The sequence below is a fragment of the Trichoderma ghanense genome (assembly GCF_004382785.1).
Source record: "Trichoderma ghanense strain CCMA-1212 chromosome Unknown scaffold_9, whole genome shotgun sequence".
In the NCBI taxonomy this organism is placed as follows: Eukaryota; Fungi; Ascomycota; class Sordariomycetes; order Hypocreales; family Hypocreaceae; genus Trichoderma; species Trichoderma ghanense.
In genome coordinates this window covers 582,680-609,429 of record NW_027395672.1, presented here as the reverse complement: position 1 = coordinate 609,429, position 26,750 = coordinate 582,680, and the positions used below count along the sequence as shown (strand labels likewise).

Sequence of the window (26,750 nt, the reverse complement as noted above, 5' to 3'; positions counted from 1 at the left end):
AAGGGTAAGTCTAGAAGACTGCAATAACCTTCTAATTCTTATTATAGATAATAGTGTGGCAAAGACTGTTATATTAGAGGAGGTTAATCTACTGCTGCATAGCCGTGAGGCCTTTAAGCTTTAACTGTTAGATAGCCTGTCAGTTATTATAGAGGTCTTTAAGAAGGAAATGCAACAGCGCCAAGCTCTAGGCCCTAATAATCTCTCCTATCTTGCAGGCGCTAAGGGACTTATATTGCAAGAGCGTTCTCTCTACTTCCTGCTGCGCTAGGGTGCGGCGGTAATAAACTGCATGGGCTAATAGACTGAGGGACGCGTTATAGTTATGCTGGCCTTTAACTACCTAGAAAGTCCACTTCCAGTTTATCTTCTTTACTGCTGTTGCTGTGATCTTAAACTGATAACCACGCTTTTAAGTAGCCGTCTGCCTAAGGCCAGTGCTGGCTAAAGGTCGGGCTGTCCCTCAGTCGTAGAGAAGAACATAGCGCGTTAGAAGCTTCACGCCGTCAAACTCGCGATAGTTGCTAGGCGACTTCTTAACGAGGGCGGCGCCATTATCGCAATAGAAGGTCTGCAGGAAGCTGAATAGCTCGTTAAAGGAGTTAAACTCTCTTCCTGGCGGCGGCGGCGGGATTGGCCTTGTGATAGGCTCTTTAAAGTCGTCTAGGTCGTCTAACGCGGCAGCGTTATTATCAGCAAGGTCGAGGGCATCAGCGGCAGCAGAGGCGTCAGCGGCATCAGCAGCGTCAGCAGAGGCAGAGGCAGCAGCAGCGGCAACAGCCGCAGCAGCAATAGCTTCTAGGCAATCGTCTTCATCAGCCATTATCGCGAATTTCGTCTTGGCCTGCCTTCTTAGTGTTTTAGATCCTTCAGGGCCTGTGTTACAATTCTTGGTGCGCCACGGCTGCGCACTGTTTTTTGGTGGCGCGGGCTGGGAGGTGGGGAAGCTTGGCCCGATTGGGCTTGGTCGGGTGGAACTACAGCCCGAATAGCAATTTGATACAGCCCGAATAGCAATACTCGTAATTAATCAGAGTTCAGGAGACCCAAGCATCGACGTGTACTAGCACGATGCAGATGATTACCGTTTGGGTTGCCCGCATGCTGCAATACACCTGTCGGCCTGCCACGAGCTTTGCTCCTCATGCCATCGCCATGCCCCGCGAATAGCTGCCCTCTTCCCCCCTCCATGGATGCCCGTCCAGCGGCCGCGGTCGACTGAGGAAAACCAGAAGCCTAGAGCAGTGCGCCCGTCACAGAGTGACCCAATTAACCCACTTTCTTGGGCCACATTGCCGTGCCATGAACTGTTGCGGTCTCCGTCTCCAGAGAGTTTCGGGAGTTGGTGCAGATGATCTCAGTGGCAGCAGTGGTCTCGAAATATTGGCATCGTGGGCCGGCTCGACAAGTTGTGCGAGGCGGGAGTTGCGAGGCGCCATCCAAAGAAGCTGCTATCAATTATCAACTTGCTCCGTCCACGTTTTGGATGGATCGTCGCCAGGCACAGCGGCAGGGATGGGCAGACGGACGCCCACGCCATGACGATGTCGCTAAAGAAGAGCTGTTGTATGCGCTGATCAGCAGGCGTCCCCCGTCACGAGACCCGGCCTGCTCCATCCTTGGCCCCAGCTTGGCGTTATGGACAGACCATCGGCGTCGCCAGAATCTCGAGGCGCGATCCCCCGTTCGCCTGTCTGTCACGTCGCGGAGCCAAGCCGCTCGTACTGGTATTGATTTCAAGGTTCTTTCCCGTGCTAATCGTGTCCTCAGGGCTATTCTCGCCTCGCAGCTGCTGCCCTGTTGCCGAAGGTGAGAGCTGAGCCAGATCCGTGGAGCTGGGAGATGGCGACGAAAGCAATAAAAGAGTGTTCGTAGGAACCTGAGACGCCCATTGGCGGTGATTCGAGTGCCTTCCAGTGTTCCCAAAGAGCGACGGCAATCCATGCATCAACCTGAAGGCTGGAACAGAGCTCAGTCTTGACCCTGTCTTGCCTCAACTTGCCTTGGTAGTACTTCAGAGTACCCGGGCCGTGACGGTTGAGGTGCAACTGTAAAGGACTCAGCCTTTGTGATACCCGACGATACCTGCGGGTACGAGGGAGGAGGTAGCTGCCCTTTTGCTGCATGTGCCCAAGTCGAAGAAGGAGCGTCTCTTCGTGAGCTGCTAAGGTACAGTGACTGCAGCCATACCCCTTGGCTGCTAAGAGGTACCCAGCCGGCGCTGGTGAGGGCCAACGCGTGGGGTAGACCGCGTTAACGCTGCTCGAGTCCTGGGCTAGTTCCAGCTGGGCCCAACGCCTGCACCTGAGATTGACTCCCGTGAGAGGCACCTGCCATTCCACCAACTCGTCGCCAACTGGAAGGAGTCAGTGACAGCACTTGCTCCCCAGGCTGTACTCAGCTCTTGAGCACCTTCGGTAAGTATCGAGAAGCAAGGCAAAACTGCACCTGTAATGTTGATTGTCAAAGCATCATGGCAGCATCAGCAGCGCCTCATAGTGCCTGTCTACCTACTCTCTAGTTATCACACGAGTCTCCCTCTCATCAACACCATCTTTCCTACTGCCTCACTGCAAGCCCGGCACCGCAAATGAACATAGCTACTATTCACTAACCACCTACTAATGCAGCCTATCCTGGGCTTGATTCACTTCCACAACAAGGCTCGTGCATCGAGCTAGTCGCCGCCATGGAGTCCAGCAACCCAGACTCGCAAGATAGTTTGGTCTTTGGTACAAGGGCGAGAAGCGCGTCTGAATCCCTTCCGTCAGTCCAGCTGCCCATCTCATCCGACGACGCGGAAAAGGTTGGCCGGAAATGCATCGTCGCAAGCCTTGATACGACGCGGCCAACGAGAACTTGCCCCTTATCGCCGCTACTGTGCGCCCCTGTGGAGAGAAGGATAGGAGGATTCCACAGCGCTGAATGGCCCATATCGCTCAACGCTGCTGCACGTTACCTACCTGGTATTATAGGTACCTATGGATCACAGGTCGGTATGTGTCGCTATACTCGTACCTACGGAGCACCAAAGGACGCAGTGTGCACAGCAGACTAACGCTTGAACAGAGTTCATATCCTACAGGGCAATACGGAGTATTCGCCGAGTTCGTGGCTTTAACCCGGGAACACGGCTAAAGGTGCTCGTCTGGCGAATGGATCAATAGCTCTGGTGGGACGCGGTACGGCTCGAGCTCTTAGTCTGCTGGCCGATGTCCTCCACAGCAGGAGCATGAATCGCTTTCCGGGAACCGAACAGCATGTAAGGCTCCGAGTACGAAGATTGCAGCGGTGCTACCACTGAAGAGTATCACCACCGCCATCACTTATGGCAACTCGAGCCCGAGTTGAATTGGCCTCGATGACCACAAGTTGAGACGAGCTTGCGCGATATACCGGCGTGCTCGAACTCGAACGCAGTCGTAGACCATTGTGGCGGTGGAGGCGCAACAGGCTATTGTCAACGTCCTGGCTGCGACGTTGTGTCTCGTGCTGAGACCTGTCAATCCGACATGACGGTCCAGCCAGTGGAAGTGGGAAACCTCTGCCAGTGAGGTCCAAAGCTCGCAGCACCTGTACCGGACGACCGGCAGCATATCCTTGCATTGTCTCAAGCCACTGTGGAGAAGCGCAAAGACGTGGCGCCATTTCTCCAAGATTCGCCCTTCCAAGTTGCCAAGTTCTGCTCTGAGGTGGGGGGGGGGGGGGGGGGGGGGGGGGGGGGGCTTCGAAGACGATACTTGAGTCTACAAAGCACGAAGCACCATCAATCAGTAGGTCAATGAGGTGCTGCTGTTGAGCGAGGCATTTGCTAATCCACCCGGGCAACTGATCGAGCCGGGTGTCTCTCCTCCTTGCCGCATGCGTGTCCTTACTAGAGCGCGGAGGTATTACGAGCCGCCCTTCGAAGTACCGGATACAAAGGACGACTCTCTCAGAGCAGATTTGAAGGAATTTAGTTTTGGGGTTCGATTTAAGGTACGTGGTGCGACCTGCGGCTGTTAGTATTTCCAGACGCGGAGACGGGCCACAGCCGTCTGGAACGGATGCTTTTCGGGATCCGAGAATACTTTGTGCGGACCACATCAGGTTTCAAGGTCATTGTATCTCGACGTGAGAGCATGCCTATTGTCTGCAACAACCTTGCCATGCCAGCTGAAAGACGGACAAAAGCCAAATAATGACAGGCTCCACGCATCCTCTACGACGAAGGGGGACAAGCGGGGAGGGACGGGGGAATGGGAGAAGAGAGACAACTTCCTTACTCCGGACCCTCGTCGACCACGGCTGGCCTCGACAATAGGGCAGGTATGACTTGTCCAAGACATGGCCGCGCATCGTGCCTCCATGTGTGTTAGCCGCGACGCCTGGCTCTCTTGGATGTGATGAGTGTTTCAGCCGCAATGCAAAAAGAAAAGAAAACGGGGGCCGAAATACATGCCAGGACCACAGCCGTCGACCAACAGCAGCAAAGTCACCTCTCATACGTGCTTGAGTTTGGCCGGCGCATTAATTAACACTGGGAAACGGGGCGTCTGTGCTGAAATCCGATGCCTTGCGTCGGAACTGCTCTGCCAAGTGGCAGATCCTACATTTACGACTTCCGGCGGAGGCAATCATGTACTTAATAACCTCACGATACTGCAACTGGAAGGCTCAATTCAGGGGTGTCAAGAGGTCCGTGGCGGTTGCGTTGATGCTTTAGCTTCGCAACTATTACATTTCGAAGCATGGTGTAGTACCAGCGCCACCGAGCCGACCGACCATTCAGCTTTTGACCAGGGAAGATATCTCCCGATGATGTTCTAAATTATGTTGCGTCCCAATCGCGGAACACGGAAACCTCGCCAGACGAAGCTTTTCTGCCAGGTTGGAGGCGACCCTATCACGCTGCCGAAGTCTTGCAACATCCTCACTTGTTGCTCTTTCGGACCAGCTGCCCGGTAGTACGTGCAGAATACGGATGTCTTGTCTTTGTTCAAGGATCGAGCGTTGCTACATCTGCCATCCGGAAAAATGTTTCATGGCACTCAACTTCTCGTATGAGTATACATGACAGTCGCCGCCGCTTCTGTATCCGGCAAATTCCGGCTGATGAAAGAACGCAGCGCCCAATCAGGGCGGTTACAGAGGCTCCTTTTTGCAGTTTAACTCGAGTGATTTCGCAGCTGGGCTTGATCGCCTCTTCGTTTCGAAGCGGACACTCGACAGACTGCTTAGTTGTTCGACGCCATTACCTCACTTTACCCTCTATGTTCAGAGAAAGGTGACCTCTAGTCTTGAGTGTTTACGGAGTGCTGCGCCGAACGTGCGCTGCTACAGACTTGAATCATTCACTCTCTGTAGCATTGGTGATGGCGGAAGTATAGGAATCATTGGTCTGTCCCGTGCAGCCTGCATAAGGTATGCAGCTTCTGGGTATCTAATGGCCAGCCAGGCAGCTTCTACGTAAGTCCCAGCGAAGCCCCGACAGTCTGGTAACGCACGATTCTGATCAAGGCATGTGTTCTCGCCAAATCAGAAGCCCGTGTTAACAGATATACTAGCAGACACTTACTGTATTGGCATCCCTCACGGACTTGGATCCAATTGGACGATCGGCCCTTGCTTTAGACGAAACCCATCCGGATGTGATATCCGCGAATAAGTTTGTGCCTATCCTCAACTGCCTGGTCAAGTTTTCCCGGCACCGACTTCAGCTTGAAGAGCTACCATGGACTTGTGGCGCTGCTTCCGCCGCGTTAGCCAATGTAGCCTTGTTTACACGCAACCTGGGACGTTCTGGCTCCGAACGCAATAGGATTCAGTCAGGAGCACCGACGATTACTAGCACTCGTACCTCGAGACTTATTTGCAGCAGCGGAAGAGAATGGTTGGTACGGAGTTTATCCTCCGCACGGCACGCCGGCTGGTACAAGCAGCATCTGCTAACGATACAATAGCAGGTGGTGACTGGTACCGAGTGGACGCAACGGAGCCGTCACTTAGTCAACTTGACCATGCTACGCCGGATCTCAGAGCTGGTGACTGCTGCCACAGCCGAAGCGTGATCTCCTGATGAGAAGCACAGGGGCCAGCACCAGCTATTCTTAGCCCCAATCGTCTCTCCGCGGGATGAATAAGACTAAACGAATCGAGTAGATTATGCAGAGAAAACCAAATCCGGAAGACTAGCAGCACTTTAACCGCACGCTACGGACGACGGCCCGCAGGTAGTTGAGCTCTCCCGCCAGTTCGTTTGGCCAATTGTAGGGGAAAGCTTGGCCAGTCCACCTCCCTGCGTCGAATCAGGCGGCCAACGAAAGAGGGCAAAGTGTCGTCCTCCCTGCCGCGCAACAGCTCCGGGTGCTTGTGCTTGGAGTCGTGCTGGCACCGCTGCAGCTGCACCTGTAGCTGCAAGAGCCAAGAGCCGCTCCCAGTTCGCCGTGGTTGCCGTCGGGTCGCCTTTGGACCTCGCCATGGATTGGATTGGCTCAGGAGGCGAGACACAAAGACTCCATCCCCCCATGGGAGGCTGCCACGAGAGCTGGACGCCAGCATCGACCCAATCGCTTTCGCATCTACGAAGCCGAACGCGCCATTGGGGTGCAGGCAGCTCCCCATGGACCCCCACCACTCTACAGCTTGCACTAGGTACGAATGCAAGCATTCTCCCTTACTTCACAAGTCTCTGGCCTAGGCGGCTGTTATTTCCAGCTCGCAACGAATAGGAGAGGTGTTCAGCGTGCACTAGTTTGGATGCTAGAACGATTTGACTTGCATCAGCACTGTTTCACAGCAGCGCCGAAGGTCTTGTGTAATCCAACAATCGCGGCGACGAAGCCTGAAGAATGGTGAAGGAAGGAGGCAACATACGAGTACATCGCACACCGCCACAAACTCGCGAGCCTGCGGCAGGTCGCTTTTTCGATTTCTATTTCCTGTCAACGTCTTTCCATTCGCCGCTTTAGGTCTCTTACATGCCTCAACATACATGACGGTGCCCGCAGGGTGTGGATAGCGCGGCGTTCTGGAGAAGGGAAGGCCATGCTTGTTCAAGGAAGAGCAGGGGGGAACTGCAAAAGGGTGGCTAGCCCTGTTTTTTTTTTTTTTTTTTTTTTTTTTTTTTTGATGGCCAACGACGGCTGCAGGCTCGCCGAGCTGTACTCCGTACATGAAGGGACTTGACTACGAGATATCCAGGGCCACATTGCATGAGTTGATGGAGGGAAAGGGACTATTGGCTGCTCTCTATAGCACGGAGCAGCATCCTTTGAGTGATGTCTCCTAAACGCACTGGAGCCCTTGGCCACTCCCTGTTCGCCGCATTTGCCGGCGTGGACTGGACTGGGCACGACACACACGGATCAGCCCAGCCGAGTCAGCTTCTCGCATGGCGCAGTGCCTCGCATCTGGAAATATCTCGCCGAGCCTATCGCAGAACTGGGCGGGAATGGTTGTTTGCAGCCATCCAGTCCCCGACTTGAGCAGCAAGGGCACGGAGGAGGGCTGGGTCACTCTGGCAGCAATTTGCCCGCTGAGCGCTGGATAGGATCACAGAAGCGTACGACTGCCGATATGAGGCCAACTACGGAGCGTGGCCCGTCCATCGTTGGACGTGCCCATCGAGCTTTTTGCAAGTTCTCTGCATCCGCCATATGGCCCCAGAGATGAAGCAGGGCGGGCTATGCAGCTAGCATGGCAATCCGTCTTACATCTTCCGGAGAGTTCTGGTCATCGTTTCCCTGTCCAGTCGATTACCATCAATCAGCCTTGGCCAGCAAATGCTTGTCGTGACAGGGAAGCGAGGAGGCAACCCCGGCCATGGCTAAACGGGGTCCATGGAAACGGTCTCGAAAGGGAAATGCTACCAACCACGTCATGTGTCACTTGTCACACAGATAGGGCAATCATTCTACGGAGTACAGCCGATACAGATATGTATGTGTGCACCACCGTGCATGTACATACATCTACGCAGGACCACATCTTGCCATTCACCACCATCCTGTAGGTCTTACGATGCGACGATGCCGCTACGATGTGCCTTACTAGTGCCGCTTCAAGGAATCCGGTGATGGGGCTTGTCTGGACTCTACTAGCTTCAAGATTGCCATGGAGTACAGGTACGCACTTGTACTCCGTCCGTACGCACGTATGTAGATCCCAGGTAAGCAGTCTATCTCCGTCACAAACCTGTCAAGCGAGGGCGGTGGATACATTGATACAGCTAGTGCCTCCTCCTCCGTGGCACCCGCAACACGGAATAACGGGAAGACGCAATCGGATGCTTCCTCCTGGCCATCACCATTCTTATAGGTAATAGAGCCAGTACTGTCATGCTCACTCGCATTGCTAGTATATATCCCATTCGCGGACAGCGTACCCGGGCTGAACGAGTGCGGCCTGAGATAATCCCGCCTGGCATTAGTGCTTCCTTACTGGGATGCTCCGTCTACCTACCGCTCGGCAGTGGAGGCCGGCTGGGGCATGTCACTGACCAGAAGTCCATCGTACTACGTGGAGTACTATTCTGTGCGTTGGGGAAAGGATCGAGGGGTGAGTGGCGGCTTCATACCAAATCGCAACGGCCCTGCAGGTACGGGGTGTCAAGGCAACCTTTACACTGCCGCCAGTTGAAATACCATGATGATCCTAACCGACTTCCCCCCATTGAGTTCCACCAATTCTGCACGATAACGGTGGTTGGTGTTTTGGCAAAGCCAGAGAATGCATGGCTAACGTGCAGGGCCTTCATGCGATGCCTCCCTACCTACTGTACTTGCACGCAGTATATGTCCCCTTTCTCTGGATGCTGCGTCTGCGTCTGCAAGCAGGAGTCGGTTCTGGCAAAGGGACAACGCACGCATAACGAAGTCTAGAAGATCCCAGCAATCACCCGATTGTGATGCCGGGGTGACGTAAATCGTTCTCGCGGGGAACATTCATGCCTCATTCATGGAGTTGCACTTTGTGATGGTGGTGCTTTGTGCGAAGGGGTTCAATGGCACTGGACTCATGGGAGAAAAAGAAACAAGGGCAGACTTATCCGGCCAGACAAGGGTATCTAGGTGAGGAAGGGGAATACGCGGAGAGCATGGCAAGACTACCGTCCGCTACACATCACTTCGGAAAGGATGGGTTGCTAATTACACTGGTAGGCACCTTGGAGCTGCGCAAGTACCGAGCTCTCGAAACCCCTGGTCTAGAGTCCCCTACCTCTTCTCACTCCGTGACTGCTAGGTTCACTAAAGAAGGGGCGCCAGAGGCGAGCTGTGGAGGGAAGGGGGGGTTAGAGGTGCGTCTAACAATGCATTGAATCCGAGGTTTAATGTGTCGGCTTCTTTTACGCTTTCAAGGGTGCTGCTGCATGGCTACCTGAACTTTGCGTATAATGCTTGTCCGTACCACCAAAGTTCATCGTACATCGAATTGCCGGGTTCCAAGCCGCTGCTTGGGGTGCGTATGCCCCATGTTGCTTTCTTGATGGAGATGGGATGTGGGCATGCGGAAACAGGGGATATGCTTCTGCTGTTTCTGCTAAGGAGCACGGTAATGAGAGCGGCGAGAATGCCTGATTACTCTGTTGCCAGGCTGATTGATAATCATGCAAAGAGCTTTTTCCTCGAATCATGCAAGGGACTTTCTTCTTGTACTCACGCAAAGAAGATGACCTTGCCTTTTCCGATATGTTCTTTTCTCCCTCCATCTATGTATCTGCTTTTCAGTTTCCCATGGACTACAATGTACACAACCCTCGCCATACGCAGCATACCCAAAACAACACCAATGGGCAAATTTTGTTGTTGCTTATTCTCCCCCTTCCTCTCTTGGTCGTCCTCATTCTTCGTCCTTCAGCCAGGTTTTACATACAATGACTGACCTCACGCCACCATCCTAATTACCAACCATTCTTCCCCATATTCACTTCTCACTTTGCTCCCACGCTCTAAGCAAGCAATCTGATAGCAATAATGGAACCATAAAGCCATAGAAAAGACAAACACCCGTAAGAAGAAAAGTAAGTTGTACTAAAAGCCATATGAAAGAGAGAGGCATTATTCCAACAAGTCTCGCGTCTCAATGTCAAGACCCGCCTGCTTCATCAAGTTGTAAAAGGTGCCCTGCTTCTTGTACAGCTCGCTCGGCGTGTCAAACTCCACCACCTCGCCCTTGTCCAGCACGACAACACGGTCGCTGTCCAGGATGGTGTTGAGTCTGTGCGCAACGGTGATGATGGTGCGGTTTGAGAAGAGCGGGGATCGCAGCGTGGCCTGGAGCATGGCGTCGGTCTCAACGTCGACGGCGGCTGTGGCTTCGTCCAGGACCAGGATGTTGGAGGGGGTGAGCATGGCGCGGGCGAGAGATACGAGCTGGCGTTGGCCTTGCGAGAGGTTGGAGCCTGGAATTTCTGGTCAGCTTGACGTCCTTGACAAGGTGTATGCAGCGTGTGAAGGAATGGATGATTGCAGAAACTCACCTCCTTCGTGGATCTTGGCCTCGAGGCCTCCTTCTAAGCTGGATACGTAATCTTTCAGACGAGCATGATCTTGCCATCAAGTTAGCAACTGTGCCAATTCAACAAGGGGAGAAGCAGACGTACCTAACACGCTCCAGAGCTCGCTGTCGTCGTGTACGTGGCCCGGGTCAAGATTGTCTCGAACAGTGCCCTCGAAAAGAGCTGCGTCTTGCGGGATAATGGCAAGTCGTCGCCGAAGATCCAGTAAGCCAATCGTGGAGGTGTTGAGGCCATCAATGTCGATGTGGCCGGTCACTGGCTCAATCAGTCGGAACAGAGCCAGTGTCAGGGATGACTTGCCAGCACCAGTTCGGCCGACGACGCCAATCTTCTCGTGTGACTTGATATCAAGGTTGATGTTCTTCAAGACCAAGTCCAAGCCCTCACGATAACGAGTGCTGTAGTTCCTAAAGTCCACCTCACCCTTGCTAGGCCAGGCAACAGGAGGTCGCTTGCTGGGAATGATCTCAGGGGCCTCGCTGGGCAGTCGCGCGTATTCAAGCACTCGCTCGACAGAGACAATGTTGGTCTCGACCTCGACCGTTTGACGCACGATCCAGTTCAGGGAAGTCGTAATCTGCAAAGCATACGACATGGCCAGGCCAACAAAACCGGGGCTGAGACCGCTGTGGTTGGCCACAGAGATGATGGCAAAGCCAGCAGCTGCCAGGATGACAATGGCACCGATAAACTCAAGTCGGACGGCAAGCCAGCGGTTTGCGCTGATGGAGGGGAAATAGGCGCGAAGGTTGGCATCGATTCTCCACTCGTTCTCCAGCTGGAATCTCTGCTGTTGACGATAGGCGCGGATCGTAGCGACACCGCCGAGCGACTCCTGGAAATGGGCATAGATGGGACTGCGCGTGACACTGTCCAGACGCTTCAGCTCACGAGATGTACGGAGGTAGTAGCGCTGGATCCAGTAGTATGCTAGAGCAATTGGGATAATGAGAGCGGTGAAAGCGGGTGTGGACACGGAGATGATGCCCAGGGTGAAGCCCGACTTGGCAACGTTGACGAAGAGCATGTTGAATGTCCGAGCCAGCACCTCATCGACGCGGTAAATGTCGCTGGAGAACCGGTTCAGGATACGACCAGCCGGCGTGGTATCGAAAAAGGACATGGGGGATCTGAAAATGGCATTGGCCATTCGCTCGTGAAGCTTGCGCGATGCTTCAATGGAGCAGAAGATCCACAGGATGAGGGTTTGGAGGACGGTTAGGAGGGAGGAGCCGATACCAAAGGCGAAGTAGATGCCAATGTACTTTCCAATGTGGTCGTTGGCGCCCGCCTTCTGGTTCGTCTCGGCCCATTCCTTCAGCCAGACAGAGCCTCCAATGTTGGCCGTCTGCGCAGCGAGGAGGGCAATCATGTAAACGCCCACGGCGAAAAGGTTGTTCTCCTTGGCATACTCAAAGTACACTGCCCACTTGACCTTACCTTGTTCGACATGCTCCTTGGCCTGCTTCGTCTTGGAGGAGGCTGCGACTTCTTCGTCCGTAAGCTTGCCGCGAGGACCCTTGAAACTGGCGGTGCTAGCACGTCGCAGGGTTGCCATGCTGCTTGATCTGGGCTTGTCGAACATGGAGGATCCAGTCTTGATGGGTGCCATTTCTGGGACGTGCTCCTGAGCTTCCTCAAGCTCTTCCTTGTCTTGCGTGGTGAGAGGCTCGATGACGGTGGAGGTTTCACTAGATTCTCCGGTAGAGCTGCCAGAAGCGCTTGTGGACTCGTGGCCAGCGGTTCTCAAGAGGTCGGCAACAAGTCCCTTTCTAGCGACGAGTTGCTCATACGTTCCCCTCTCGACAATCTCCCCATCCTTGAGCAGGGTGATGTAACTAGCTTGCCTCAGGACGGTGATGGCGTTTGTGGCGAGAATACGAGTCTTGGTAGAGAGCAATCCACGGGGACCAAGGACGTTTTCAATAATGTGTCGACCAACGTGGGAATCCACGGCGGACAAGACATCATCCAGGAGATAGATGTCGGCTCTAGCATAGACGGCACGGGCCAACGAAACACGAGCCTTTTGACCACCGCTGAGAGAAATACCACGCTCACCCACAACGGTCTCGTCGCCATCAGGTAGCTGCGCAAAATCGTCAATGAGGGCGCAGGCCTTGACAGTCTTTTCGTAGAAGTCGGCATCCCACTTGTAACCGAACACAATGTTTTCTTTGACGGTAGCGTTGAGGATCCAGCATTGCTGAGACGCATATGCAACAGTGCCGCGAACCTCGACCGAGCCGCTGACCTTGTAGAGACTACCCAGGATACTCTGCAGGAAAGACGACTTGCCAGCGCCAACTCGTCCGACGACGCAGGACAGCTCTCCCTTGTACGCAGTGAAGTTGATGTCCGTCAGCGCCTTCTTGTCCTCGTGCCGGTTCCAGGAGAAGGTACCATCCCGGATGAGGACGGTTTCCTCGCCCATTTCCTGAGGAGCAGGTCCAACAGCGACGGCATCCGGCTGCAGCTCCTCGGCGGTAAGGAACGCTGTTAAACGACCGACGGCAACCGAGGCCTCAACGATCGACGTGATGACCATAGGGAGCACGGCCAGAGGGAAGGTCAGGAGGTTAAAGAGGGCCAGAGCAGGGAAGATGATGTCCGTGGTCAGAGGGCGGTCCTGAGTAAGGACGAAAACGGTAAAGGTAGAGCATGAGACGAAGAAGGGCGCAGTGTTCCAGGTAAAGTTGGCTACCGCCTGAGTTGCGCCGATTCTTCGCAGGTTCTTCAGCTCCTGCTCGTTTCGGACATAGTTGAGCTTGGCCATGAAGGCTGATCCCCAAGCATAGAGCTTGATGCTCTTCATGTTGTTGATGATTTCGTTAATCAGCCGGCTCCTGGCGTCCTTGTTCTTCATCTGATCCTTTTGCAGGTTTCTCATCATACGAGCGACGAAGCCTTGCACGGGCATCATGATGATCATGACGACGATACCGGCCATCATGGACCAGCCGACAAGGTTGTAGAGGGAGATCATGCAGATGGTGATCTGGAACGGCGCCGACCAAGCCTGCTGAGCAAACTGGGTAAGGTCCTGCAGACGCTGGGCGTCGACGGCCATGTAGTTGACAATGTCACCAGTGGACTTGGAGGACCGTCCCTCGTTGGACAGTCGCAGCGATTTTCGGTATATGGTCGAGGCCAAGCCACCCTTGATGCGCATTCCAGTTACGAAAGCCAGTTGGAAGTATTGGTGGACCATGGTGGTCTGGAAGACGGCGCAGGCAAACATGGCGAGAGCGATAGAGGCGCCCTTGATAATCGGCTGGGGAGTCTCGCCCTCGTTGTACGAGTTAACGAACGTAATGAGGAGGCGGAGAAGTTGAGGCTGGATGTATTGGGCAACGTCGTTTCCAACCTTGAAGACGGCGGCAACGATATAGGGGCCACCGTAGGCCCGGAACAAGGCGAGCCAGAGCGATGGCGAGGTGGGGCGCCGCCTAAGCTCGTGCTTCCATGATTCCTCAAGAGCCTCTCCCGTGTTCTTGGTCTGGTCCGCCCGACCCAAGCCCCAGAGGTCGTTCTCGGTCAAGAAGGCCTTGTAGCCGCGTCTCATCAACGGCGTCATCCAGGAGAAGGTGAGCCTGGAGAAGACGGTGGCGTAATCCTCAGGGCACTCCTCCTCTTCCAGAATGGCGTCATAGCCGCTGGGGTTTGAGCGAGGCCAGAGCCACTCAACCAGAAACTCAATCACACTGAGGCCGACTCCGATGGTGTAGGTGATAAAGTACGGGAGGTTCTTGGCGTAGAGCTGCTGGGAAATCAGCGAGCGCTGTTTCACGGCGAAGGAGATGAGGAGCAGTAGCCAATAGAACAGCACGACTCCATTGGCGTGTCTCAGGCGCGAATGCTCCATCCATTGGATCGTGAAGATGACCAGCAGGGACAGGATGAGGATCACGGAGGTCCAGGCGCGGAAGTCGCGGTACCAGATGCTTCCGTAGCTGACGATCTGAAAGGCGAACTGAACCGCGACGTTGGCGATGATACCAGCCAGCAGAGTCTAGGTACTCGGCGGTTAGCGTGTAAACCCCAGCAATGGCATACCCTCTCGAGTATCGACGTCCCATGCGCTTTGACGTACCTGCTTGATCCAGAAATGCGCGTTCTTGGAGGTTGTGAACTCCTGCTTCTTCCTCAGCAGCCACCAGATGGCCACGGAGCCGAGGACGATGCCATATGCGGCAACGGCGGCAACCCAGACATCGATGAAGCACGGCGTGAAGTCGAAGCGGAACGGACTCAGCGGGCCCCAGCCCTCCTCATTGCCGCAGAGGCGCCTGCACGCCGCGGCGGACGCTGCGAGATACTGACTGCCCAGCTCCTGCAGTGGGCGGTAGCCGGTGAACGAGCCCGTGTGCAGCAGCACCTTTTGCTCGTCGTACGGATCCATGGTTCTGCGATCCAGGTCTGTTCGAATGCTAGCGGGATCTCAGCTGGTTACCGCATGCTTCAGGATCGGCCGGGTCGGTGAGATGTCGAAGAAGCTCGGACGCAGCGAGTCGAGACAAGCGGCTGCGGTTGGGCTTATGTCAGTGACGCAGGGGGCGTTTGGGAGCAGAACAAGGTCAATGCGAGACGCGAGATTCGGCGGCGATTCGAGCGACGCCCAGCGCGAGCAAGGAGGCGATGAGGACAGGAGTGAAGCAGCGATGCAGAGGAGAGGCGAGCTCCGTCAGAGCGGGAGGACGAAAAAAATAGGCAGGCCGAGCGACCGAAGATGACGGAAACGAGTTGGATGCATCTGATGGGAGGTGGACTTCCGTAGCAGGCCTAGGGTGCTGAAGGTGGGTACATGCTACAGTGGACAGAGCGCTGCTAGCGGCAGGTACCTTGCCGAGCCTCGTGGATGGTGGCACAGAAACGGGGGTGCTTTGTCAGCCGCGGCCAGCAGGAACCGCCAAAGGGGCGCAACTCCACGGTCGCGACGAGCCGGGCGGGCGAATGAGAGGCCGCTGCTGGGGCGGATTCCCCGTCCTGAGCACATGGCGACGCAGTCAGGAGGCGTGAGTTCGGCTTTTACGCCCGGGGCTGACAGCTGGGCAGCTGGGGAGGACTGATGATTAATCCCCCGGGTCGGCGGTATCGGGCCTCATTTGCCCGGGCCCCGGGGCCTACCCTGGAATTTCCAATATTCCCGTGGGAGTTGGTTTGATCGAGCAACAACTTCTGTTCACGTACTCGTACATACATACTTGGGCGGCAAAGACGTCACAATCAAGCTGCTGTTGTGCAATAGGAGGCACGGCTGTGAATTTTGATCAGCTAATGGTGTAGCCTCGGGAAGAACGACACAGAAACGCGTACGGTACGTCTCCACAGCTGCGCGTTGATAACAACCTTGAACTCCACCATTGCTCTGCAGATGACGATATACAGTATAGATGAAGTGGCTACACGGGCATTGACACAAACGGTCTCCTCAGGAAATTGATAACCCTCTCCGCTAACCATTGTCGCGCCTCTTCCTCCAAGACAGTGTGTCCCGTTCCGGGTATGATGCCCGACAATGGACTGACGTGCGTGTTTAAAGTCTTGTACAAGTTGTTCAACCGCTTCTGGTCAATGCTGGGCGGAACAAACTCGTCATTTTCCGAGTGTAGCACAAGCACAGGCTTGTTGAACCGAGCCCAAAACTTGCTGAGTGTTGAGATGTCCAGGTCGGAAGAAAAGTAGTCATCGGCACCACTGCAATGGGTTAACCAACAGCCCCGTGATGCTTCGACAGGCTTGGCAGAGTGGCCAACTTACCCTTTGGCATACAGGTCGTAGAATCTCTGCGCCGTCACTGGAGCGCCCAACATGGCAAAGGACTGCTCGCTGGGCATACAGTCTCCCCCCCTCCCCTCGGCAATCATCTTGGCCGCATATTCGACCTTGGATCTGCAGTCAGGAAACAGCATCTCCGCGCCCTCTCTATCCGAGACGGGAGCCTGGAGGATGAAGCCATCCACGGGAGGGTTGGAGTACCTTGGGTAATTGGCATACTCCACGCAATCCTGGGGCTTGTCAGCGTGTCAAGCCCGAAATGCATCTCCCACGTGAATGAAAATACCTGGCAACCCGTTGAATGACCGAATAGTATAATCTTCTCTCGGTGAAGGGACCGCAAGTACTTGACAAGGGCCGCGATATCGTGGACATCATCTGCCAGGCTTGCAGTTCCGAATCCGTCAAAGGAGCTCCTCATTCGTATCTCGAACACAGAATAGCTCAGCTCGGGCAGCTTCTCCAGCTCTCTGGCAACGTGTCGGATGTACCCCGTAGTATGAGGGCCATCTTTCAGGCCGCCAATGAAGACGATGGCGTTTCTGGATGCCGTGTTACCCATCTCGTAAGCACAAGAGCCTCGAGTGGGCGACCGGTAAGGGTGAGCCAGAAGAGGAAAAGGCTTCTCCATTTTGATCTCTGACGATGAGTTGTATGATGCTGATTGGAGATGGTGAAATGAGGTTTAAGGGCTCTGGAGCATCGGATGAAGCAGAGAAGAGGCGTGTTTTCGGTGTTTTATGCCTCAGGGGCAACGCATTACAAAAAACGGGCAGAAATACGTCAATCGGTGCCTTGCAGTACATGTACATGACTCCAGAAGTGGGCATCCCGAGTGCAACGGCTTTGGGGCTCTACAGCTGACATCATGACAAGTGACCGCAGTGGAGCGCTCCTTTCGAGGTTCAAGGGCAAGATCGCTGACGGACAAGGCAGACGCACAGTGCTAGTCTCAGTTAGCGGCTGCCGCTAGCCAGTTATTCTCCGCTCGGCAGTCGCCGCTCAGATGCCGTCAGGCCTGATCGACACTCTCCAGGGGACAAATACAGTGCATGTGAGCGCTTTTACTGTGCTTCAAGCTCTCCGCCAGCCGTGCTTCACATGAACGGCATCCATTCATCGTCAGCCTCTTCGTCAGCCTTCCATCAAAGCAGCTCTTGGTATACCAGTGACAGGGCCACCATCGGACTAATCACCCTTTTCATATCTCAGCACATCCAGCTACTTTCAACTCTCTTGCCTACGCCCGGGTTGTGCAAACGGGAGAGTGACGAGGGATCATGTGCAGATAAAGCTGGTCGAAAAGCTTTGTGTCCGGTTATAGCGGGCCATGGAGACAACCCCAGCTAACAAGGAGCGAAACGAATTGTTCCAAAAGGTGAGTCGGCGGGCGATTCTCCTCGACAGGAAGACGGGAGAACACAATCTGATGCTCTGCGCAGCTGAAGCCATGCTGCGTTCAGGTGAGCCAGCTGGCGATCCGGGAGGCGGGAGATCCAAAGTCGCATCGACAAGTGTTGGAGCTGGTCGACCAGATCCTCGACATCTTGAACCAGCAAATCTCCAAGAATCCGCTGGCTCTGGATGAAAAGCTCGCTGAATATGTCTTCTTCCCTCTCCACCACATCTTTCGCCAGCTGGAACGATACCCCATGAACGTAGTGGAAGACTGCGTCAAATGCCTGACCATTCTCATCGTCCACGGGTGGAAGACCAAGATATCCGCCAAGCTGGTGCAGCAAATTTTCAGCTTCCTCATCTTCATCATTGATGGTGTTCCCGGATCGCCGAAAAGGGACATTCCCGAAGAGACGGTGCTCGAGGCTTTTCGGGCCGAAAGTGCGCTTCTCACCACAGCGGGTTCATCCCCTGTGGCGGCAGCAGGTCTCTCCGAGCCTGAGTCTATACCAGCGCTTGGTCATGGAATCACCGTCATGCTAGACGCAGTCGCCGAGGGTGCAAACGCAGAGATTCAGCATGAGGCGCTGAGAACTCTGGAAGCCGTCTACGGGGCGATCAAGGAGCATGCTGCGCTGGCCAGCTTTCTCCCCGGAACCATCTCATCGCTTGCAAAGGTGTTATCGAAGCCGTCTCGATATAAGAAGCTGGTGTTAGCCCGATGCCTCGGGACTGTGCGGGTGGTCTTGACGCGGGTGCTGTCTGATATGCGAACACGATCCATTCTCGCCAAAGAAGCGGAAAGCCAAAGCGATGCCGACAAGTCCAGAGTTCTCAGCCCAGCATGGTTGAGGGCCACTGTGGCGCAAGTTCAAGTGGCGTTATCGGTGATGATGAAGCTCCGGACTCACGAGGCAGCTGAGGTCCGCGAGGCTCTCGGGCAACTCTGCGTAGCCTTGCTGGACGAATGCCACACTACTCTGGCAAACTGCACCACCATCCTTGTCGAGACGTCGATCATTCTTGACAAGGGGCCAGACGAGGACTCTATGATGGAAACCAATCTGAGGTATCTGATAAATATCTATCCAGAACTGGGCGAAAGTGTGAAATCAACAGTCTACAACTGGATGTCGAGCCTTTCTCGTCTTGTGCAGGCAAGCGACGAGAAGGTCAAGGAGCAAGCAGTCTACAACCTGACCAAGGGAATTCAGTTGCTGAGAAGCCTCAGAATTGAGTCGTCGACGCTCGACGATTCGATCAGCAGCACTCTGAGGGAAAGCTTGATGGCAGTGGTCAGCGCGTCCAAAGAACAGCAAACCATGACTGGCAATCGTGTGCTGCTGCTCGATGATGGGTCGTCAGCGTCAGTCGCACCGAGCCAATCCGGCTTTCAACCAGTCATATTGGGCCACGAAGGGCAGCGGCGACTGAAGAGCGAGATCATGGACCTTGTGCGTACTGTTGCCTCCACGTCTCAGCACACGAAGATCGCTGCCAACATGCTGGACTGCGTTCGGGAATCGGCATCCCTCAGCCAGCTGACGGCATACTGGCTGTGCTTTGAATTAGTCAAGGCGGCACATGCCGCATCCGAAGACACGGACGCTCTGTTCGACCTCTCTGCATTTACCGACCAGGCGGACGACATAAACCAAGTCTTTGACGAGCTTTATGACTTTTCCGTGCAAGTGCTGGATTCGCACACCGAGACGGCGCAGGTCGACTGGCGCCTGGAAGCCATTGCCCTTGAGATCATGGCTTATGCTGCTCACAGGTCCGGCGAGAACTTTCGACCGGAGCTCGTTGACGTGCTCTTCCCCGTTGCCACATTTCTGGGCTCGGAGAATGCGAACCTGCAGCAGCATGCCATTGCTACGCTAAACAGCATAGCATTGTCGTGTAGGTACTCCGACGTCTCCGAGCTTATCATTGACAACGTCGACTACATGGTGAACTCGGTCTCGCTGCGGTTGAACACACTGGACATCTCTCCGGCTTCCACGCAGGTGTTGAGGATGATGGTACGATTGGCGGGGCCTCGCCTTGTGCCGTTCCTGGACGATGTAGTCGAGTCGATGTTTGCTGCGCTGGAGAACTACCACGGATATACGTCTTTCGTGGAGAGCCTCTTTTCTGTCTTGAAGGAGATTGTGGACCAAGCATCTCAAGCGGATGGCCGACTCCTCACTGATGCTGAGATGTCGTCCATCAATCACAAGAAGAAGGCGCAACAGATGGAGAATCTGGATATGCTTCTGGAGGTTCTCGATCGGCGGAGGGAGAGGGAAGAGCGTGACAGAGACGAGATGGAAGGCTTGGAACTAGCAGGTGGACACCCCGGAGTTCCGTGGACGAGCGGCTTGGCGCAGGGACAAGTCGAACAAGATGATCAAGACGAAGAAATGGCGCCGCCAGAGGAAGACAAGAAGCCGAACTCGCCCACCTACCAACTCCTCCAGCGCGTGGCAAGCCTCACGCAGCACTACCTGACGTCGCCGACGCCGACCCTCCGAAGGTCACTGCTCGAACTCATCACCACCGCGTCCTCCGTCCTCGCTGCGGATCAAGATGCCTTCCTGCCTCTCGTCAACGCCATTTGGCCGGTAGTGATAGCAAGGCTGCGCGACCCAGAGACGTTTGTCGTGATCGAAGCCTGCGAGGCGCTGTCCGGGCTGTGCAAGGCGGCTGGAGATTTCCTCAGCACTCGGTGGAAAACGGAGTGGTGGGACGGGCTTGGCGGTTGGTGTCGGAAAGTCAAGCAGCAGGCTTCCGCTCACAAGGCTCGCACGAATGCTCCTTCAAAGAACCTTTCACAGTCTCTGCCAATGAGTGAGATTATGATACCCGGACGATTGGGAGACGATGGCTTCCAAGTCGCGAAAAAGTCCATGGGGGAGCAGGTTTCGGGTGGAGGGGGCCTCGGCCAGTATGCGTCGCCTATAAGGACGTGGGAAGCAGTGGTGAAGCTCCTGACTTCTATAGTTTCCTATGTGACGGTTGAGGACGACATGTTTGACGAGATTTTGGAGCTGCTGGCGGATGCAATGGAGAGGGACCGGAGTGTGAGGGATGCGCTGGAGGCTATCAATGCGGATGCCGTTTGGGCAGTGAGATATGAGCGTGGTCTTGTCGAGTGGAGGCCTGCTCCGGTAATGGAGGGAGTGGTGTTTCCCGAGATGGAGAGAGTATCGTGAAAGGGGTTGGATACTACATGAGATGAAATTGACATCCAAGTTATCGTTGTTTGGACTCATTGACTCATGTCATTCTGTACATGTTCTATTTCTTCTCATCTGATACCATCATCTCGCCATCAAAAAAACCCAAGGCAACTCCATAGCCTCAACTCCCTCAACTCCCCCAACCGCCAACCGCACACAAAGGCACCCACTCAAATCTTAGGCGTCAGATCCAAATACCCATCCACAACAGCCTGCATCAACTGATGCGCAATCGCCTGCCTCGGCGGCACGCACAACTTCCCCTCATACCCCTCCGGCACCGGATCCCCCAGCGCGCTCGTCCCATTCCTCAACGCCTCCCTAACCTCGTCAAACGAGAACCAGCTCGCGGCCTCGAGCTCCTTATCCAGCAGCGCAATCTCCTCGCCGTCGGGCAGCGCCTGCGCGACGGCGCCAATCATCAGGCTCGACGGATACGGCCACGGCTGGCTCGACTGGATCACGACGCGGCCCACCCGCACGCCCGCCTCCTCCCAGACCTCGCGGCGGACGGAATCCTCAATGGACTCGCCCGGCTCGATGAAGCCCGCGAGGGTGCTGTGCCATTTCGGCGGCCACCTGCTCTGGCGGCCGAGGAGCATGCGCTGGCCGTCGGCGGACACGACCGCCACGATCATGGTCGGGTCGGTGCGCGGGAAGCACACGTTGGACACGCCGTGGCGGGTGGGACAGTCGTCCCGGGCTTGGGGCGAGGAGGAAGAGCTGCCGGCGAAGTCGGTCGGTGGGCAGACGCGCTTGTAGCCTGATTCGACGGAGAGGTTGGGCTTGCCGCAGCCTGCGCAGAAGCTGTTGCGGGCGTTCCAGTCGAGCAGGGAGCGAGCCTGGGCGAGAATGGCGGCTGGATTTTCTTGTAAGTTTCACATACGTGAAAAGATGAAAAGGTCTAGAAGTGAAGAGTGAGAGATGGGGGCAATGAAAGATGAAAACTCACCTCCTTCGGGATCCAGCGTCATGGTCCGCACATTCGTCTGCACCGAATACCCCTTCCCCTCGGCCCCCCTAGCAAACTCCTCCGCAGCCTCCTTGAAGCCCGCCTTGGGCGTCACATCCACCGCAAAGAACGGCTGCCCATTCACAACCCCATGCTTGCTCGTCTCCAAGTCCACCCCCAGCGATCCCGCGTCCGGCAACAATCCCAAGAAGAGCACCAGCGGACTCTTCCTCGTCGAGTCAAACTCCTTCGTCCTCTCCTCATCCGTCTTCTCAAACAGGCCCCCTTGTCCGTTACTGCTCAACAGCGGCTTCACCTCGTCGAGCTTGAAAAAGGCCAGCCTCCGGGCATCCTCCACAAGAGGATTCAGGTCCCGCAGCGCCACGAACCGCGCAGAGGGCGACGTCGCCGCGCGTCGCAGGAAGGGCGCGTCGCCGCGCAGGAAGGAGAAGCGGTTGAGGAGGCCGCCGCCGTAGTAGTTGATGGCTTCCTTGCCGAATCTGCGGGAGAGCATGGAGGAGTCGTTGGCTAGCGAGGGGGGCCCCGGCTGGAAGACTTGGGACATTTCTTTTTGGATGGGACGTTGCGATGAGATGCTGGTTTGTGTAGAGCCGGGGTTGTTGAAGTAGGGATGAGTTGTTTCTTACAATAGCTCTGAGAAAAAGGAAAGCAGATGAGGAGTGGAGAGACGGATGTTGTGAGGTGAAGCCTGGGAAGAAGATATATGGAGTTGTGGGTATGCGATTTATAATGACGTTTCAACCCTTTAGCTTCTTCCTTATTCCCCTTGACATCCGGATCGTATCGTAACCTACATACCTTGCCACAGACTCGGTAAATGGTAGATCCCTTGGAACTGGACTGCAGTTATATATCCCGCTCTTTAGCGCCCAGCTAATGTGCGTTTTCGCCTCTGAATATCTGGCATCTGTGCATCGCTCTTCTATCTATCCGGGCTGATTAATAGCCATCCATATATGAGAAAACATAATGAGGGGTTCTCTAAAACGAGCCCCCCCATCTATCGCAAAGCGCCTCGGGATTCGGAATGTTGAACTAATGGGAAGCACGTCTCACAAAGCTGGGGTAATCGTGAAGTGGGTTGAGATGACCTGAAAACTTTCAAGGGGATTGCATATCTTGGGGGTCCTTGCGTGTGAAAGCAACCTGACGTCGAAACGCTAAGCAGAATTTGGGGCAAAAGAAAAAAAGAAAAACACAAACCTTCTCCGACTTTGCGGCAAAAGGATGCATCGCCATTGGATGGGTTCGCCGCTGATGCCGCAGCACTCGGGAGTGTCACCGAGATTCCGTGGCGTGGGGAGCTTTTGAAGTGGGTGTAGACCCTTGCTTCTGTCTGGTCAAGCGGCGTTCAGATCTGTTCCCAGTGAGCGACCGATCTCTTCTCTGATCAAATGAACATGAGGTGAGACGTCAAAGTAGGCTGCTCAGGGAGGACTCGGTGAGAGCACGCATCACTTGTCCCTGCTTGTTAATAAATTTCTCGAAAACCGATCCAACAGAGCTTGACGGACGGGGCACACATCGATAGAGGGTGAGAACGGAAACGGAACATGGGGCTTGAGAGCACCAGCAACAAATTCGTCAGTACAAATCCCTTTTCGTGATTGGCATTATATCTGCCAGAATAACTATCGAGGTCCAAAAGTGCCCGCGTTTCCAGCCAGGTTCCCTTTGCCAAATACAACTTGTTCCGCGACTAGCTTATGCTGCTTGAGTGGTTAGCTTCTACCCTGAACCGACGAGGAATTTCACGACAGGTCAACTGTACCTGATAATGACCAGACGTAAGCTTATTTCAGACATGTGCCGGCTCATAGGTGCCCTGAAGACTATTAGCATAAGAGGTCCGAGTCTGAGGCTGTTTGTTGACACGGCTTGACTCACCTACGTTGAGGCGTAGCAACTGCGGAAACGGCACATAAAAGGGGTCAGAATGTGCTTGTCCCAGTCTCAGCTGCTTGCCCACCGCTCTATTTCGCAAACATATACTCACAATTCTTGACCACCATCGACTTCTTAATAGGGCACATACTCTTCTCTTCATCCTCGCTAATTGGGCATCCTGACGGCGTAGAACCAGCCCTCGTCCGTGACGTACCATCGGCAGTCACCGAGGTGGTCAATAGTAAACCGGTTGCGCTGGGTCCAATTACCGTCAACTTCGCGAACATAGTAGAAACGAGATGGGTCGTCGTCTGACGGCTTGAACTCCTGCGGCTCGAACAGCTTGTTCGCATGTGCAAACTGCAGCTGCCGTATGGTCTCCTCCGCTGAAGTTTTCCCGAGACCAGACACATCGGGGATTTGGCCACCATTACCTGCAAAGACGGGCATGCCGCCGGCGCCGGGCACGCCCATCGCGGGAACAGCGTGCACCTGCTGGATGGGGATCGCAGCAGAAGCTGGCTGTCCGCCAATCATGACAGGCTGTTGGCTGACGAAGGGCTGCGGGACGACGGCAGGCTGCTGAGCAACAACGTAGCTTGGCTGGGCGACTGGAACGCCGGTAACAGTCGGTTGCTAGAGATAGAAATGTTAGCAAGGTGACGGAAAAGAGATGGAAGAATGCAAGCAAAAGAGGAAACTAGAACATGAGATGAAAAAAGATAGGTTAGGCAGGGCGAAGTGCCTTGCCAGGAGGGAGCCAGTCACTCAAGGACGGAAGCGTCATCATGAGGGTTCAGCATGATGGGTCCGAAGACCAACAGACGCAAAAGACAAACAAGGGACCGAGCCGAGATGGAACTTGCATAGTAGGTGTAGCCGTTGTAGTAGTACGTCTTTGGCATCACGACGGTGTACGTGGCAGTGGAAATGGGTGCGGCAGTGGCAGGGCGGGAAACAAACTGTACCGAGGGGAGACCGACTTGGACAGCAGCAGGCATGAGACCCCCGTCGAAGCGAGGCACGTAGACGTGCGGGATCGGGCCAAACGTGGTGTCAGGCACCGGCGGCTGGAAGTTGACGCCCGTAGGCATCGGCGCTGCGTTCTGGTAGTCGGCCATGGCGATGGGACTGCTGATGTAGGTGATGGGCTGCGCGGCGGTAGGGATGGAGGCGTGAGGCTGCAGCTGCACAGGAATGTGGTGATGATGTTGTTGCAGAGGAGGAGAGAACGGGCCGGTAAACAGCTGGGGATGCAGCTGAAAGGGCGACGCGCCAGAGCCAGGGCCAGCGCCAGGTGCTGCAAAGCCGGCAAACGGCTGGCCGGGCAACTTGACGCTCTGCGTGGGATCAGCAGCCGTGTGCCACTGGCCGGCACCCAGAGAGCTGTGAGGAGGCGCGCCGAGCTGCGGAAAGCTGTCGGGCTGGTTGCTGGACGAGTTGCCGGGCGAGGCTGAGGCTGGAGTTGCGGCAGTGGTGGTGGCAGAATTGGGGGTTGAGTTGGAGGTGGAGGAGGTGAAAGGAGCAGCAGACGAAGATGCAGCAGGGAAGGCAGAAGCTGCGGCCTTGATGCCTGCGGCGGCGCTGGCGGGCGTCTGGAAGTGCACCTGGCGAAGGGGCTCGCCTGCAGGTCGCAGCCGTCGGGGAGCCTTGGGTGACTTGGAGTCTGCTGCGGCTTCGGGCATTGCAGGAGGAGGTGCAGAGCTGGAGAGGTGATGCAAAAGGAAGAGAAGAGATGAGGAGAGAAAAGGGAGTGGAAAAGAGAAAAAGAAGAAGAAGAGGAAGAAGGGAAGTGGGCAGAGTGAGGCCAGGGCTCAGAACCGGTGCTGCTGGCCTATGGGCTGGCAATTCACTCCTATCAGACGAAGACAGCTGCCAGTCTGCCAGTCTGAACTGTCCATGGCGTTCAACCCAGTCTTGCCGAAGAAATTACACGGCTGCCATCACAGCTGATGTTGAATGCTTTGCTTCCAAGAAGACCTGAGCTGGACAAAGAGGGGGGACACCATGACAGAATCCTCATCGAAACACTCGAAAGAAACGCAACGAGGAATTATTGAAATGGAACCAAGATACAAAAGAAACAAAGTCGATACTCACATATCGCTGCAGAGACCACGCCTGTCCGTTGTGCACCCACACGTGCTGCTCCGGCATCGAGTCCAACGGATCCTCGTACTCTGTCCACGTCCACGGAAAGCAGGGCAGACACATTTCTCTCGGATCAAAGAACAACTAATTTTCAGGTCTCAAGGAACTAGGGTAGTTGATGATTCTCAAGAAAGAGACAAGGTGAGGTCTGTAGGACTTTAGGTGTCTGTATCTGTGGTATGTTGGTTTCGTGGTTGTTCTTGTTGTGTTTTGCACAAGGGCGAGAGTAGGGGATGGATGTAGAAGAGAAGAGCGGTTGACGACTTGGATGCGGCTGTCGTAACTATCTGCGTTCAACCGTTTGGCTCTTGGCATCGACTATGTTTTCTGGCCTGCCTCTGATTTGCACAATGAACAATAGGTTGCTTGGGCATGACAGTCAATAAGCTCAACGGCCATGGAATCCCCTTCTCAACCCCTCAAACGACTCCTTGGCCGGTGACTGCTTTTCACTTCCATCATCAAACTTCCCCTGGATGATTGAAATTTGAAGCTTTTTAGTAGGTAATTACCTAACGTTCCCCTACTCACAGGTATCTCTCAAGTCCATCTTCATCAGCCAAACTTTAAACATCATAGGTACAGCTGCGAACCGAGGCGCTTTTTGCCGCCTGCCTGCCCGAATCCCACTTCAGCCCATACCAGCATTTTCAATCCAAACTTGAAATTCATGACCAGACGCCCCCAGCCTATAAGGTCTAAATGCTTCGCTGACCGGTTACCCGATATAATATACAGTTCAACTTTGGGGAGGAGAGATCATCTATCACCACCATACAGCTGTGCCTTTACCTTTTCTTTTTTTCTTCCTTCCGCCCAATCTTCCCGTGACGCGCTGGCA

General features: G+C 54.9%; 7 protein-coding genes across 7 annotated transcripts; 2 read left to right on the top strand and 5 right to left on the bottom strand.

Annotated features, from left to right (window-relative positions):
* Window positions 1-1,772: 1,772 nt before the first annotated feature.
* On the bottom strand, window positions 1,773-2,934 carry CCMA1212_007290 (uncharacterized protein; the record flags this gene model as incomplete). Its single annotated transcript, XM_073704461.1, has 2 exons — window positions 1,773-2,356; window positions 2,658-2,934. 2 exons carry the CDS (start codon window positions 2,932-2,934, stop codon window positions 1,773-1,775), a joined length of 861 nt encoding a protein of 286 aa, XP_073557100.1.
* Window positions 2,690-3,744, top strand: CCMA1212_007289 (uncharacterized protein; the record flags this gene model as incomplete). The annotated part of the gene is made up of 4 exons (XM_073704460.1): window positions 2,690-2,996; window positions 3,070-3,140; window positions 3,427-3,501; window positions 3,529-3,744. The coding sequence occupies 4 exons, from the start codon at window positions 2,690-2,692 to the stop codon at window positions 3,742-3,744; spliced, it is 669 nt and encodes a 222-aa protein (XP_073556855.1).
* Window positions 3,745-10,037: 6,293 nt separating this feature from the next.
* On the bottom strand, window positions 10,038-14,956 carry CCMA1212_007288 (Metal resistance protein YCF1; the record flags this gene model as incomplete). Its single annotated transcript, XM_073704459.1, has 5 exons — window positions 10,038-10,381; window positions 10,460-10,528; window positions 10,583-14,510; window positions 14,592-14,904; window positions 14,952-14,956. 5 exons carry the CDS (start codon window positions 14,954-14,956, stop codon window positions 10,038-10,040), a joined length of 4,659 nt encoding a protein of 1,552 aa, XP_073556856.1.
* Window positions 14,957-15,900: 944 nt separating this feature from the next.
* Window positions 15,901-16,907, bottom strand: CCMA1212_007287 (uncharacterized protein; the record flags this gene model as incomplete). Its single annotated transcript, XM_073704458.1, has 3 exons — window positions 15,901-16,195; window positions 16,259-16,506; window positions 16,563-16,907. 3 exons carry the CDS (start codon window positions 16,905-16,907, stop codon window positions 15,901-15,903), a joined length of 888 nt encoding a protein of 295 aa, XP_073556857.1.
* Window positions 16,908-17,606: 699 nt separating this feature from the next.
* On the top strand, window positions 17,607-20,871 carry CCMA1212_007286 (TEL2-interacting protein 1; the record flags this gene model as incomplete). Its single annotated transcript, XM_073704457.1, has 2 exons — window positions 17,607-17,654; window positions 17,719-20,871. 2 exons carry the CDS (start codon window positions 17,607-17,609, stop codon window positions 20,869-20,871), a joined length of 3,201 nt encoding a protein of 1,066 aa, XP_073557216.1.
* Window positions 20,872-21,068: 197 nt separating this feature from the next.
* Window positions 21,069-22,415, bottom strand: CCMA1212_007285 (Peroxisomal NADH pyrophosphatase NUDT12; the record flags this gene model as incomplete). The annotated part of the gene is made up of 2 exons (XM_073704456.1): window positions 21,069-21,757; window positions 21,851-22,415. The coding sequence occupies 2 exons, from the start codon at window positions 22,413-22,415 to the stop codon at window positions 21,069-21,071; spliced, it is 1,254 nt and encodes a 417-aa protein (XP_073556859.1).
* Window positions 22,416-23,923: 1,508 nt separating this feature from the next.
* On the bottom strand, window positions 23,924-25,992 carry CCMA1212_007284 (uncharacterized protein; the record flags this gene model as incomplete). Its single annotated transcript, XM_073704455.1, has 3 exons — window positions 23,924-24,394; window positions 24,598-25,462; window positions 25,859-25,992. Coding segments are annotated over 3 exons (1,470 nt in total), but the record flags the coding sequence as incomplete, so codon positions are not given.
* Between the last annotated feature and the right edge of the window lie 758 nt (window positions 25,993-26,750).